This window comes from Lycium barbarum, chromosome 10 (genome assembly GCF_019175385.1).
Source record: "Lycium barbarum isolate Lr01 chromosome 10, ASM1917538v2, whole genome shotgun sequence".
NCBI lineage: Eukaryota > Viridiplantae > Streptophyta > Magnoliopsida > Solanales > Solanaceae > Lycium > Lycium barbarum.
The window spans coordinates 113,033,328-113,047,495 of record NC_083346.1 but is presented as its reverse complement, the minus strand read 5'-3'; the positions used below and the strand labels follow the sequence as shown (position 1 = coordinate 113,047,495).

The following is a 14,168-nucleotide window of genomic DNA, read 5'->3' as shown; positions in this document are numbered from 1 at the left end:
TTCAGTATGAATAGTTGCTTTTGAGTCCCCTCTTTTTCAGTTTTTTTAATTGAATTTTCCTTACTATCCCAATTTATGTAATATTCCTTCAAAATTCATGTGAATTTATTTGACAGGATATAGAGTTTAAGAAAAAACAGAGGACTTTTAAATTTATGATTTTAAATGAGTCACATATATTTCCTCTGATTATAAATCATTGCATAAAGATAAATTATTTTAAAATATTGAAAGAGGTCTTTTTTTTAGCATAGACTAATAAGAAATAAGTTACATAAATTGAAACGGATGGAGTACTTTCTTGTTTTTCGATGGATTTCAAGAAAATAATATCATTCTACATTTAATAATAATTTAATTTTAATTTTAATTTTTTATTTTATTCTTAATGAAATGATTTTTAACCATAAAAAGTTCAAAAGTCTTTCCTTGTTCTCTTAAATTTGGATTGGGCTCCTCTCCATTTTCTCCAAATTCTATCTTAGATTAGGGACACATGGCATGAAATATAATTAATGGCTAAGATTTAATTGACTAAAATAAGGCCCTAACCATGATTTACATAATTAATAACTTATCTATCAATATATTAAAATATTTTCTCTCTTCCTATTTTAATTTTCCTACACAGGAAAATATTTTTTCTCTTTTACCCTGATTATTTCTCCCACTTATTTTTGTTTTCCTACACAGAAATAGATCCCATTATTCAATCGGTGATATTTTTCATACCTAGATGGACCCTTAAACTTGACATGTTTTGTAAGATAGGCATATAAACTTATAAGGTGATCAGATAGACACTTAAACTTACTCAAAGTGTATTTTTCAAGTTTTTCAGTTGTTTTGAAAACAAAAACTATATTTTTCAAACACTCACAATTTTCATGGCCAAACAAGCCCTAAATATATCACAAAATATTTTTTAAAAAATGCAAAAATAAGGCAAACGCATATACATGAGACTATAAATGTGCACTTAAACCAATAAATACTCGCTAATCGCAATTTTGCAGCTTTCAATTAACTCGGTTTTTTTTTACACTTGAATAATTAAAAAACAATAACTTTAACCAATCAAAATCCTTAAAAAAAGAAATTTCAAATTAAGAAATTTCTTTTTTTTAAGTATTTTCTTCTCGGCTTTACAGTTTTCTTAATTTGAAATTTCTTTTACACTTGAAATACTGAATTTAGAAATTTCTTAATTTGAAATTTCTTTTTTTAAGGATTTTTATTGGTTAAAGTTATTGTTTTTTAATTATTCAAGTGTAAAAAAAAAATCTGAGTTAATTGAAAGCTGCAAAATTGCGATTAGCGAGTATTTATTGGTTTAAGTGCACATTTATAGTCTCATGTATATGCGTTTGCCTTATTTTTGCATTTTAAAAAAAATATTTTGTGATATATTTAGGGCTTGTTTGGCCATGAAAATTGTGAGTGTTTGAAAAATATAGTTTTTGTTTTCAAAACAACTGAAAAACTTGAAAAATACACTTTGAGTAAGTTTAAGTGTCTATCTGGTCACCTTATAAGTTTATATGTCTATCTTACAAAACATGCCAAGTTTAAGGGTCCATCTAGGTATTAAGCCTTACTAATTCATAGAATATAGACTCCATTATTTAATCGGTAATAGTATATTTTTGGAAGAGGGTATACAAATTCCTTTCTTTTACTTTATCCACATAGCTGGGTTGGAAAACCCTCTTTCAAAATCTGAAAGATATCTACAGGGTTTTTTCTTTCATTTTGAAAAAGCCTCTTTCAAAATCTGAAAGATATCTGCAGCCGTTTTCGAGTGTTGTAAAAAAAAAATTACACCAAAAACTGTTCGGTGCAAAGAGGCAGAAAAGAATGAGTAAACGGATAAGGAGCAAAAATATTTTATTGTGTAGGAAAATTAAAATAGGAAGAGAGAATATTTTAATATATTTATGGATAAGTTATTAACTATGTAACCATGGTTAGGACCTTATTTTAGTCAATTAAATCTTATCCATTAATTCTAATTCATGCCATGTGTCCCTAATCTAATGTAGAACTTAGGAAAAATGAAGAGAAGGTAAATGAAGAGGAGCACAATCCCTTAAATTTAGTGGTGAATCAAACATCCTCACTGCCACATAAATTAAAACTAAATCTATATGTAATATAAAAACTAGGCATAAACAAGGTGATATGACACCTCTCTATGGCCCAGAAAGTCATTTATCTTTTTTCTCCTTTTTTTTTTTTGGATTTTCTCTCATTTAAAAATTAATATTCTATGTATTAAAAAAAAATCAAAAGCCACTCTCTTAAGTCGCTTAATTAAACCTCTTAATTATCTTAATTGCAAATTCTTCACCCCCTCTACAACCGTTTGTTATTCTTCCCTGTAACTTAATGTAGAAGTTGTAACATTTTTTCTTTTTCAATTAATGAGAATTGAAGAATACAATCACGTAATTGTAGAATATGAGGAGCTTTTATTATAAAAAAGCATGAAACTACTGTACATATACATATCAATGAGGTTGCCAAGTCCCATGGAATACTGTTGTCTACTTTCGGGCACTCAATAGGCATGCAAACTAATTTGCAGTTTGAACTTTTGTGTGCATTCATAGCCCATTGTCATTTGTTACTTCTCTCTGTTTCCATTTCCCCCTAATTTATATTGCTTTTGCAACTGAGATGGTTCGGTTTCTTCAGCATTGACCAAGCTGATATTGCATGTGCAGTAAGTCTAGGTCTTTTATCTAATTTGAATGAGAATTTTCTGCTTTTTATAGGTGCAAGAAATGGTTCACGTTTGATGTTAGTTGCCGAATGATGATCAGTTCTCTTTGCTCCTAGACACTGCAATGGAAACTATTTTGTAATCATATATTAAAAGTGTTCAAGAAGAATGGAGATGGTAGTTAAGTTGTGATGGTTTCAATGTGGATAATTTTTTGTTGTTTTCATTTTATATATAAATTATTGAAATTGCGATTATTTGCTAGCAAAACTTATTTCATTTTCTTTTTGTTCATTTTCCAATTTTGAGTTTATTGTTACTTAATTTTGAGTTTATTGTTACTTTTTATAAGATTTCTTGAGGAAGGGAGCCTGATGATTAGCAAAAATATTTATATTTTCTGAGTACATATTTTGAGTGCTCAACCATGCTCTGTGCAAAGATCCAACTAAAGCTAAAAGAGAATTAAGGAAATTGTAATAGTGTAAGTGAATCCATATTGGAAAGCGTAAAACTAATTTGGAATTATCAGATTTTTTTACTTAATAACGTAATTGGCCTACAAAAATTCTCTTAGAAACATTGAAAATACAAATAAGATTAAGAATCGAAAATTGCACATCAAAGAGACGTAAAATTGAATAGTATTTTTACAATGAATTTGATTCATTTTGGAGAGTTAAAAGTGACACTTCCAAAAGACGATATATTTATTCTTTCCTAATTGTTTTTTTTCATTAAATCCCATCTAAATAAGAGTAATATTAATAGCACATTTTATGATGTTTTATTTTTATTTATGAAGTACATATAAACAGAAACTGAATGAGAGAGGTCTCACTTATTTGTATCTCTATGTAGGAGCCTAAAATACAATTATAATAGGATTTAATTTAAAAATCTAAATACTTTTTTATGATCATTATTTAGATAATATGGGAAGTCAAGATGATGTACATAATCTCATAAAACTCAATTTACCATTATTTAAAATGCTATTATTTATAATAATAATAAATACATTTTCCATTATTAAATTCCAAAATCTCTACATATAATTAAGAATAAATATATAACTAATAGTAATGTTTGCAAACAACATATAAATATTTCATAAATGTTTTCTCTATCTAAAAATTCCTAAATACAACTAATAATTATTTTATAATATTTATTTTCATGACTCACGCGAAGCGCGGATGAATTCACTAGTGAGTAATATATATTTGGGGAAAATCCTTGAGTTAGAGCTTTATTTCTATTTGGTCCCTGAGTAATTCAATTGAGCATACTCACCCTTCAATTAACTTAAACGTGTAATTTAGGTCCCAACACTAACTAACAGAGAAGTTAAAAATTAACAGAATTCATTATTTTTGGAAATTTTAGAAATTCTAAAAAAATTAAGGTGAAGGTTATTATATTGTGAAGCCTAGGTCGCCATTAGCAACTGACGAGCATCAACGAAGAGGTCACCCAGGGGCTGAGCCACCGCTTTAGCAACGGGTTTGACATAATTAAGTAGCTTCGGTTTAAATTTTATTTGCTATATTAAATTTTTTATTTGATATGTATTAATAATCTTTTCAGACTTCAAAAGGTAAAAAAAAACTATGATCCAGGACCCATAAAATATATATTCTGACTCCGCTATTGAGATTGTCAACCATGAACTTATCCCCTCCAAATGCAAATTATAATCAATTCACCAAGTTTAGTTCTTTAAGTTTGAGCTTTAGTTTCAGTCAAATATTTTAACAATTTTTTTTTTGTTAAATTGGACCGGAACTGTTAACTAAATGTGTAATTCTAGTCTCTAACACTAACGGAAGTTTAAAAAATCAACAAAATTCATTATTTTTGAAAATTTTCAGAAAAAAATGAAAATGAAGGTTATTACATTGTGGAGCCTACGCCGCCATTAACAACTGACAATCATCAACGAAGAGGCCGTCGAGGGGCGGAGCCCTTGCTGCTGAACCCGTTGTGTTGGCTAAGACCTTTTCCATTGTCGATATTGTCTAATAGAAACGCGATAAGAATAATCAGAGTGAAGAGCATTTATTCTGGTTGGAGGTTCAACTCGGGCCAGATTGGTTTATTTTATATTTTGAATCATTAATTCCAAGTGGATTGAGTAAGAAAAAAGAAGTTCATGTGGACTAAATAAAATGCCACCTCATTTGTTGTTTGGCTAAATTATGATAGAGCAACTTTTAAAGTGATATAAGTAAAGAGGAGTGATTTTCTTGTTTAAAAAAAAAATCAAAATCAAAATAAAATGAAAGATGACTTTGTTAAATAATTGTAAATAGTTGTGGGACTTTTTGAGTAATGAACTCAGCAAGCCCTTATTACTTATAACCATTAGAAAAAATGTTTTTTTTTTCCTCCCTCGATATTTTCACAAAATAAAGCTTACTAGATTCCTTAATTTTATGTAGATTGGACTAGTTGAGAACCTGTTCCGAACTAGAAAAGTAATGTCCAACTTGATATAATCCATATTCCCAGTTTGTTGCAATGTGAATTGTTACTGTTGAACTAATAACAAATGAAACATTTGTTGTTTTATAGGAAACACTTAGATTGTTAAGAAAACAGTAAACCACAGCCTAAAAGTAAAGCCGGAACATTTTGAGAATACATTTCCTTTACAGAAAGCCATGTTAGAAAAAAAACCATCCTTAATACTTCATTGCTCTTCCAGAGAAACATTTTCTTTATCACCAAATCTCAAAATCCACAACATTTCCCAATTTCAATTTCTTTGGAAGAGTCACTCAAAACTTAGGCGAAATCACATAGCTACATTATCATTACAAAGAAGTTGGAAGAAATCAATCCCATGAACTTCAAGCTTTTGCACAGCAGTTGAAATATCTGAAGATCCTTCTCATCCTCTGTCAGAAGAAAGACAAATGAACCGTTAATTGCATATTTCACTGTGCTAAAATGCAAAGAAGGGTATAGCAACCATGATATCTTATGTTGCTCAGAAGCATATTTCACTGTGCTAAAATGCAAAGAAGGGTATAGCAACCATGATATCTTATGTTGCTCAGACTCTCCAAAAGTTGCTATCGCATATGTGCCGAATCCTCCGAAAATACACAAATTTTGAATTATCTGATAAAGACCCGTCGACATTTTTGAAGAGTCTGAACAATATAGTTCATATCTCAGCTCAATCAAGAGACCAAGTACATAGCAGTAAGGCATACAACAGTCTCTTTCCCAACATAGTAATCACATTTAGACGATTGAAGGAGTTTGTGAAGATGAAATCAGAGTTTTGTCACAAGTGACATGGTTAGTGAATCTACAAAAGCCATTCAATGTGTCCCTAAGAAGTTGGGGTCAGCTTGTTCTCAAAACATTCACAGGGCAAAATCACATGAGAATATCACTTTTATCCAAGTGAGACCACCAATTAATGTATGAAATTATATTTGACCAGATAAATATCACGTGGAGACAACTTTGTTTTTGCTCTGAGGCTCTCCTCTTTACAAGTACAACAAACTAAAAGGCAGCCCATGCACAATGCATCCTGCTTTCACGTAGGGTTCGGGAAAGGGTCGTAACCCAAGGGAGTGTCCTGCAGGCAATCTATCCTGATACATTGTCAGTGGCTAATTCCACGACTCAAACCCGTACGGAGACAAACTTTACCGTTGTTCCAAAACTCTCATTCAAAAGTAAAACAAACTAGCATAAGAGAAAAACTACTTCAAAAAAAAAAAAAAAAGCCTTACAGTTGGAGATTGGTTCTTATAGTAATGGAGGTCATTACTGGGGGCAGAGTAAGCTGCATTTGTATCCTTTTTGGTAGAGAAAATGAGCTCATTCTCATTTCCTAAACTGGCTCTTGAAAAGTCATTCTTGTTCTGTTTCCTATTCTCTCTTATTTTAGAGAAATCCATGGAGTAGTCTGGAAATACACCCTTTTGGTCCCAATGTCCAAATTGTGGCACTGATAACCATGGTCCACTCTTCTTCTACACAATAGAGAAGCATCCAATCAAAACTACAATCCACAATAGCTAATTAGTATAAGGGAACCATAACAAAAATACAAGGAAAACAAAAAAGAGTAAGGGTGGGTTTGATATTATGAAAATGTTTTTCATAGAAAATATTAGTATTTTAAAATATGTTTTCGGGGAAAATAATAATTTGCTTACTCATTTTTAGGTGTTTGATAAATAAGCAGAAAATATTATCGCAAAACTATTTAAATATAATGAATGCAACACTAAAGGTGGGGTGAGGGTGCAATTTGTTTGGAGGGGGTGGAGACAATTAGTACTGAATGTTACTTAAGGAAATTGTTTTTCTCATTTGAAAGAATCTATTTTCCTTCAACCAAACATGAAAAAAAGAATTCCTCCGTACTAAACATAGCCTAGAAGAAGAAATAGATGAAAACCTGATGATTAGCTTAATTATTGAAAAGCGTATAATCATGTACATATACACAACCAGAATAACATGCATCATTATTTATATGAATGAACCTAAAGAAACAGAAACTCTCATGAGTTCCCACAAAATTCATGAAAAATATCGCAAGAAAATGCAAAACAAGATTGCCAACAATATATAGATTAACAAAGATAGCCTCTTTTTACCTTCTTGCTATATTCCATTGCACAGTATTAACAGAGAAAGAAACAAAGTTTGTGAGAGGGATAGAGGGGATATTTTGGAGAGAAGTTTTCTTGTGGAGGACTATTTTTATAGAACAAGGAGAAGTGCTTTGCTTTGCTGTATTTTTGTATTGAATGTTGAGACAAATTGGATGTTTGTTGTCACCAAGAAAGATCCTAATGTAAAGAGGTGACATGAAAAGTGAAAACTGTGCACACCAACTGCTCCTTCCCTATCAAATTATTTATCGTGATTATTAAAAATAGTTGTCTCAAACTATTTATTTTTTACAAGTTCAAGACACAATTAATTTTTTCTTTTTCTTATTGATTTTATCATTAAGAAAGAAACCTATTAATGTTTTACACACCCATTAACAAATATTAAATAGGACAAGTATTTAATTAACTTTACCATTATTTATATCTACGTTATAATCTTTCTCCATTAAATATTTACTCCATTTAAATAAGAAAATCAATAGAAGAAAGAAACCTATTGATAAAGTAAATATTTAATGGAGAAAGATTATAACATAGATATAAATAAGGATAAAGTTAATTAAATACTTATCCTATTTAATACTATTTGTTAGTGGGTGTGTAAACAAAATAAAAAAACGACATGGAGGGAGTATGTTTTTTGCCTTTTGGCTCCTTTTCTTGCTGCACTGGCAATGACATTACAAGGCTCAATGCTAGCTGTGAGACTTTTTGACACGTTATCTTTAGCGAATGAATCAATGACAATATTACTTACTTGCAAGCACTATCTATTCTATTAATTATAGTTTTTGAGGATTAATAAATTCTTTTTTGTTAATCCTTTTTAGTTTAGCAGTATGAGTATATTTGCTGAAAAGAAAATCTTACATCTAGTTGTAAAAGTGGAATTTGTCTAACTAAAACCGAGATCAAGGAATTTGGGCCTGTAGCTGTTGCTATAGATAGGCTTTGCTTAGAACGCGTCATTTGCACGATTAACTTCAAGGGAAAATAACCTAACAATACCTATTTAAGACTCTATATTACAAAATATGATAATACTTTTCCTTATTTACGAAACATATCAATAAAATTACAAAGTATACCAGATTTAGGCTTAATGGGATACTCACGATTTTAGGCTTTTTTTAAGGAAGAAAATCTGATTTTAAATGTGGACTTTATTCTAGGATAGTTACCATTCAACTTCTTCTTTTTAAAAATATTTCTCTCTCCCTCCCCCCCCCCCCCCTATGATAGACACCATTTTCATACCTAAAATCCATCTTCTCTCCTAGTATAAATTTTCAAACTAATATTACAAAATATTTTTTATTACTAACTTGTGTATTAATTGTATATAAAAATTGATTTGCATCGTCTATATATGATCATTGTGTGTTTTGAAAATCTATATAAATTATATAAACTGTAGTTTTAAAAAATGTTGAAAACATATATACTTTCTCATAATCTATACATACTTTGATCAGGTTTTATGCAATTTATATGTACTTTACCATAATCACAATATACATACAACTTTTATACATATTTCATACGTAGAAATTACAACGAATTTATACATATTGCATACAACAATTAATATATATTTATTTTCTGTGTATGAACTTTGTATGGAATCTGGTTTATATCAATTACAAGTTTATTATGCATACTTTTCTCAAAATTTATACATATTTTAATTAGATTTTATACAATTTATATGTACTTTATAATAATCAAAATACACATACAATTTTTATACATATTTCATATATAAAAATTATAAGAATCTATACAGTTATTCATATTGCATACGAAAATTATACATATATGTTTTTTGGTGTTTGAACTTTTTACATAAAAATTACCGATTATAATGGACTTTTTGAGTAAAAGTTGGAGAAAATTAGGTAACAATATCTCTTAATTTTGAATGGTGAGAGAAAAGTAAATGAAATAAGGAAGAAAAAGTTGGAGAAAATCAGGGAAATATATCTCTAAATTTTGAATGGAGAGAGAAATGTGGATAAAATAAGTAAAACAATTTCCTTACCTTATTTAATGTGTTTTATTTGGTTCTTTTTAATTTACCTAATTCGTATAGATTTTGTAACAAGTCTATTGATATATTTTGTTAACTGAAAAATATCGTCATGTTATGTAAATATACCCTCTTATCATGTACATATATGTATTTTGCCCTAACTTCAAAGGCACTGGGCTTTAAATTTTGGCCCTCAAATTGGTGGTTTTTAATTTGTCCTTCGCCTAATATCATGAGGTTTTTGGTTCGAATCCCCCCCTCAGTTAAAAATAAAAAATAAAAAATCATAAGGTAGAGTTTTGTAGCAAAGTTAGGCCTATTCGGGCCAAAGTTAAGCCTCAAGTAGAATTTTGAATGCAAAATTCTCCCTGCAGGTAGAGTTTTGCAAACTCTGCCTTGCGAAATTTTTTTTTTTTTTTTTTTTTTTACTGAGCTGGGGTTCGAACCCAGAACCTTGAGGTATTAGGCGAAGGTAAAAAATTAAAGACCACCAATTTGAGGGCCAAAAATTAAAGACCAGTGCTTTTGAAGGACAATCCGCATAAAAAAATGGCTTAGAACGAGTGGAAAAGGGCTTTCCTTGGTTGGAGCCTGGAGGCCCATCATCCTGCAGAAAAAGAAAAAGAAAAAAAAAAAACTATGGGATTACGGGTATTCTATATTTACACGTTACCAATTGTCAATTCCTATTCATTGTCCTTGAGATTCATGTCTTAGGAGTGTCAAATTTGGAGGATTGAGCTAATAATGTATTCATTGATAGGTCAACTTCAGTTTTACCTAACCAAGATAAGATGTCATTGGCAAAAATTTTTTTTACGTATGCAAACTTTTCAAGTGACTAATAGAATGTTTGATCAAGTTTTTGAAAGATCAAAAGTGTTTATTTGAGAGAAGATGTTTGTCGATTTTCTTTAGAAAAAAAGTTGCTTTTGACTATATAGTAGCAGAAGTTGAAAGAAGTAGTTTCTCCTTAGAATCACTTTTGAAAGCTTGGTTAAGCATAAATTGCTCTAATATTAGCAAAAGTATTTTTCAAATTGATAAGTCAAACACAAACGATTACTATTCAAAAATACTTTTTTGAAATACACTTCTGATAAAAATGACTTTTTAGAAATAAACAGATTTTGAAATATGATCAAACAGACTATATAAGTAATAATGAACTAATATGTCAACTATATGAATCTTTTATTCCTTTGTGTTATATTTTGTTAATAAATCTTTAGAAATGTCTTGTTTTCATATGATATTTGGTTATACCCGTCTTTTAATACCTTCAATCATTATGATTTTGCACTTACACACCGATGAATTTAAAAGTCTACATTTATAGGGGATGACCAATTCATTTCACGTGACCTTTCTGGTAGATCCACGATATTATAAGTGTTTAAATTGGACATCATAGAGGTTAGATGAATTATTAATCATTTAGAGAAAGGTGGTTAATGTTCTTAACAAATTAGTAACTTTAAAAAAAAAATATGACTGAAAAAGAGACTATTTGATAAGCTATATATGATAATATGTTCATTATTTACCTTCCATATTTCATTTTAGACAGTTAGTCTCTTCTATGAAATCTTTCATTGATTGATTGTGTTAATTATTTATTATTTTCTTATTTTGCATTGTAACCAACTTATCATATAAGGATATAATATAATCATTTACAAATTCACTACGTATCAACTAAATAATGTAATGATAACAGAATTCCATAATGTATATCAACAATGATCTTGGTTTCCTAAACTTGGAAATCTTTTGGTATATAATTCATGTCATTAACCTTATTATATTCAAATTTGTGAGTTCTCATCCAATGATTGATAATTAATTAATTACACTTAAACAATTACCTATCCAAGTTAAAGTTCTTAGTTTTAGAAATATTTATGTATGTGGCAAATTCCAAATTCAAACATGTCAACTTACTGAAATTTCTACTATATACAAGCATGGGTTTAACCCATGCTTCTTCGTCAGTCTCCCTTAAACAAAAAAAAAGACATAGGATGAGCCCGATACTAAAAATACTAAGCAATATAAAAAAAATAAAAAATAAGGTAGGCCCCATACTAAAAACACCAAGCAATATTAAAAAAAATAAGGTGGGAAAAAAGTGGACCTCACCGTCTTCAAACTCATGTAAAAAAAAAAAAAAAAAAGTGGACCCCATATTAAAAAAACAAGCAACGTCAAAAAAAAAATGTGCACCCCATATTAAAAAATCAAACAATATTTATGTAATTCCCAAAGTATCCCCCATGAAGTCAATAATGGAGGATTCATTGTTACATGCGTATCAACCCATTAGTGGGGGCAAATGAAATTATTGTACAGCAAAAAACATGGACTCAATATTATTGTTTTTCTTCAAAAGGTTAAGTAGTCAAACCATACAATTTCCTTTCTTTTCTTATATTAGCCTGAGATCTAATCTAGATATTTAACTGTTGTATTTGCTATTCCGCCATGTCATTTATTTGTTATGTTTACTAAAATAAATATACTTAAAATATTTATATTTTAAAATAAGATAGAATCTAATTACTTTTTCATTTTTTTCTTTACTCTAATAAATGTGAAAAGAGATTAATGTTGTAAAAGAAAAAATAATAGTAAATGGAGATCAAATAATTAATAAGGTAAATTAGTCAAATTATAATTCTAATTGACGTTTCCTTAAAAAACCGTGCAAAAGACAACATGACAAGTAAAATGAGCTAAACCAAGAATATTTACCAAAAATTAAAATAGTAGTTCTTCGTTTAAATAGAAAATCAAATCTCTACTTTGTTTCATTTTAAACAAGTAAAATTAATTTAATAATTTCAATTAGAATTATCCAAATCAAAATTTGATAAAAAATAATAAGTATTGTTTAGGTCCAATCTACATACATTAACAATAGAATATTTTACACTTTTAAATTAATCGAATTAAAATTCAAAGTATCAACTGATGCTTAAATATTGCTATTGTTTTATCTCAAGGAGAGGAAAATAGTTTCCTTTTAAACAAATCTTCTCTTTTAAAAAGTGTTAATAAATTTTTGCCAACTTTGTATTCGTAGCAAACACTAATATAATAAAATTTTGGATACGGAGCACAAACTACAATGTTATATTAATCGTATTTTGAACATAGTATATATATATATATATGCATAAAAACAGTGCAAACATATGTATGTTTATTAGCAATATAAAATATATATATTATCACTACCCAAACACAACTACATACGTATAGATACACTATAATTCAAAGTGTTCGGCCCGTGCACAGCACGGGCATACACCGTCTAGTATCTTAAATATAAGTGAATCATTAATTTTTTTACCATAACGTTCATCAACAGGAATGGCAACAGGGCAGTGCGGGCAGTGGCGAATCCAGGATTTTCACTCGGGGTGTTCAGAAAAATAACTGGACCTAAATATACACTGTAATATATGTTCAGGGTGTTCAAAAGTTAATATATGTACATGAACACAGAAAATTTATCCTAAATATACACTGTAATTTTTTGTTCAGGGTGTTCGGGTGAACACCGTGGCCTCTTACTGCATCCGCCCCTGAGTGCGGGTTCAAGGCTATCCGGGGCGGTGTGAGTTTAAGGCTATGTGGGGCGGGTTGAAGTATTTTCTTTAAACCAATGCGGTGCGGCGTGGGTTGCGGGTTTAAACTTACTTTTAACTTTTTACATGTTATAAGAATTACCCTCACAGGTAAGAATATGCAAATATCATGACAATTTTTTTTTTCTATTCAAATTATATATGTTCAGTTGAAAGTTTCTTTAAATATATATTTATATGGAAACATATTTTAGTGTACACTGTAGAATCAATTTCTCGGAAAGGTACCCAACTAAGAGTGATACTGATCAATCTCGGGTCTTATTATGATACTAGTGGATATGTCCGCGCTTCGCGCAGTCGAGAAGAAAAATTAAATATTGTTAAATAATCTACGTAATGAGAGTAACGTTTGTATGTACAAAAAAATGTCCTTACTTTCCATATAACTTTCTGTTACATAAAGCCGTGAGTAACACTTTTGTTTTTCTCTTGACGATAGTAATTGATGAGTAACCAATTAAGCAATGTAACCCAGAAAAATATGAGCTATAAATTCATGATGTTGAAATATCACATACAGCAAAAATTAATACATAGTAACACCAATAATTAGAGAGTAAAAGAAAAAACGAATATAAAAACGTTACCAAATAATCACCGGTATTGCATTATTTCTTTAACACAATAAAGTATAATCTTTGAATTAACTCACATTACAGTACTATATTTGAAGTCTGTTATTGTGAGAGAGGAAGCTGAAGAAACATAGTTCGTACTTGGAAGATAAGCCTGTGCATTCCCTAACAAAGTGAAAACAGTTATATTTATAAGCCAATTAAATTACATCAAAAACTGTCTAGAACTTTGAATATAAAATTTTACGTAAACGAAAATGAAGAAGTGGATAATAGAAATTATAACCCTATGGAATGCTAAATGATTTATATAAGTGGATAATGAAAATATAACCCTATAAAAATAGGAGGACTACAAATCAAAGAAAAAGACAATATTGTGAAAAATACATTTAATTTAAACTTCTAAGAAATTAAAAGGTTAGCTTAGCAAGTTACATTTTTATATAAAACAGGAAGTGAAGATTTGAGTAATTAAATATGAAACTGGTTTAAGTCACTCATAATATACAACAGGCTTTAACT

General features: G+C 29.4%; 1 protein-coding gene across 1 annotated transcript; it reads right to left on the bottom strand.

Annotated features, from left to right (window-relative positions):
• Window positions 1-5,343: 5,343 nt before the first annotated feature.
• On the bottom strand, window positions 5,344-7,516 carry LOC132614010 (uncharacterized). The gene is made up of 3 exons (XM_060328344.1): window positions 7,360-7,516; window positions 6,484-6,726; window positions 5,344-5,628 (listed from the first exon to the last, which is right to left on the bottom strand). The coding sequence occupies exons 1-3, from the start codon at window positions 7,375-7,377 to the stop codon at window positions 5,581-5,583; spliced, it is 309 nt and encodes a 102-aa protein (XP_060184327.1). The 5' UTR covers window positions 7,378-7,516; the 3' UTR covers window positions 5,344-5,580.
• Between the last annotated feature and the right edge of the window lie 6,652 nt (window positions 7,517-14,168).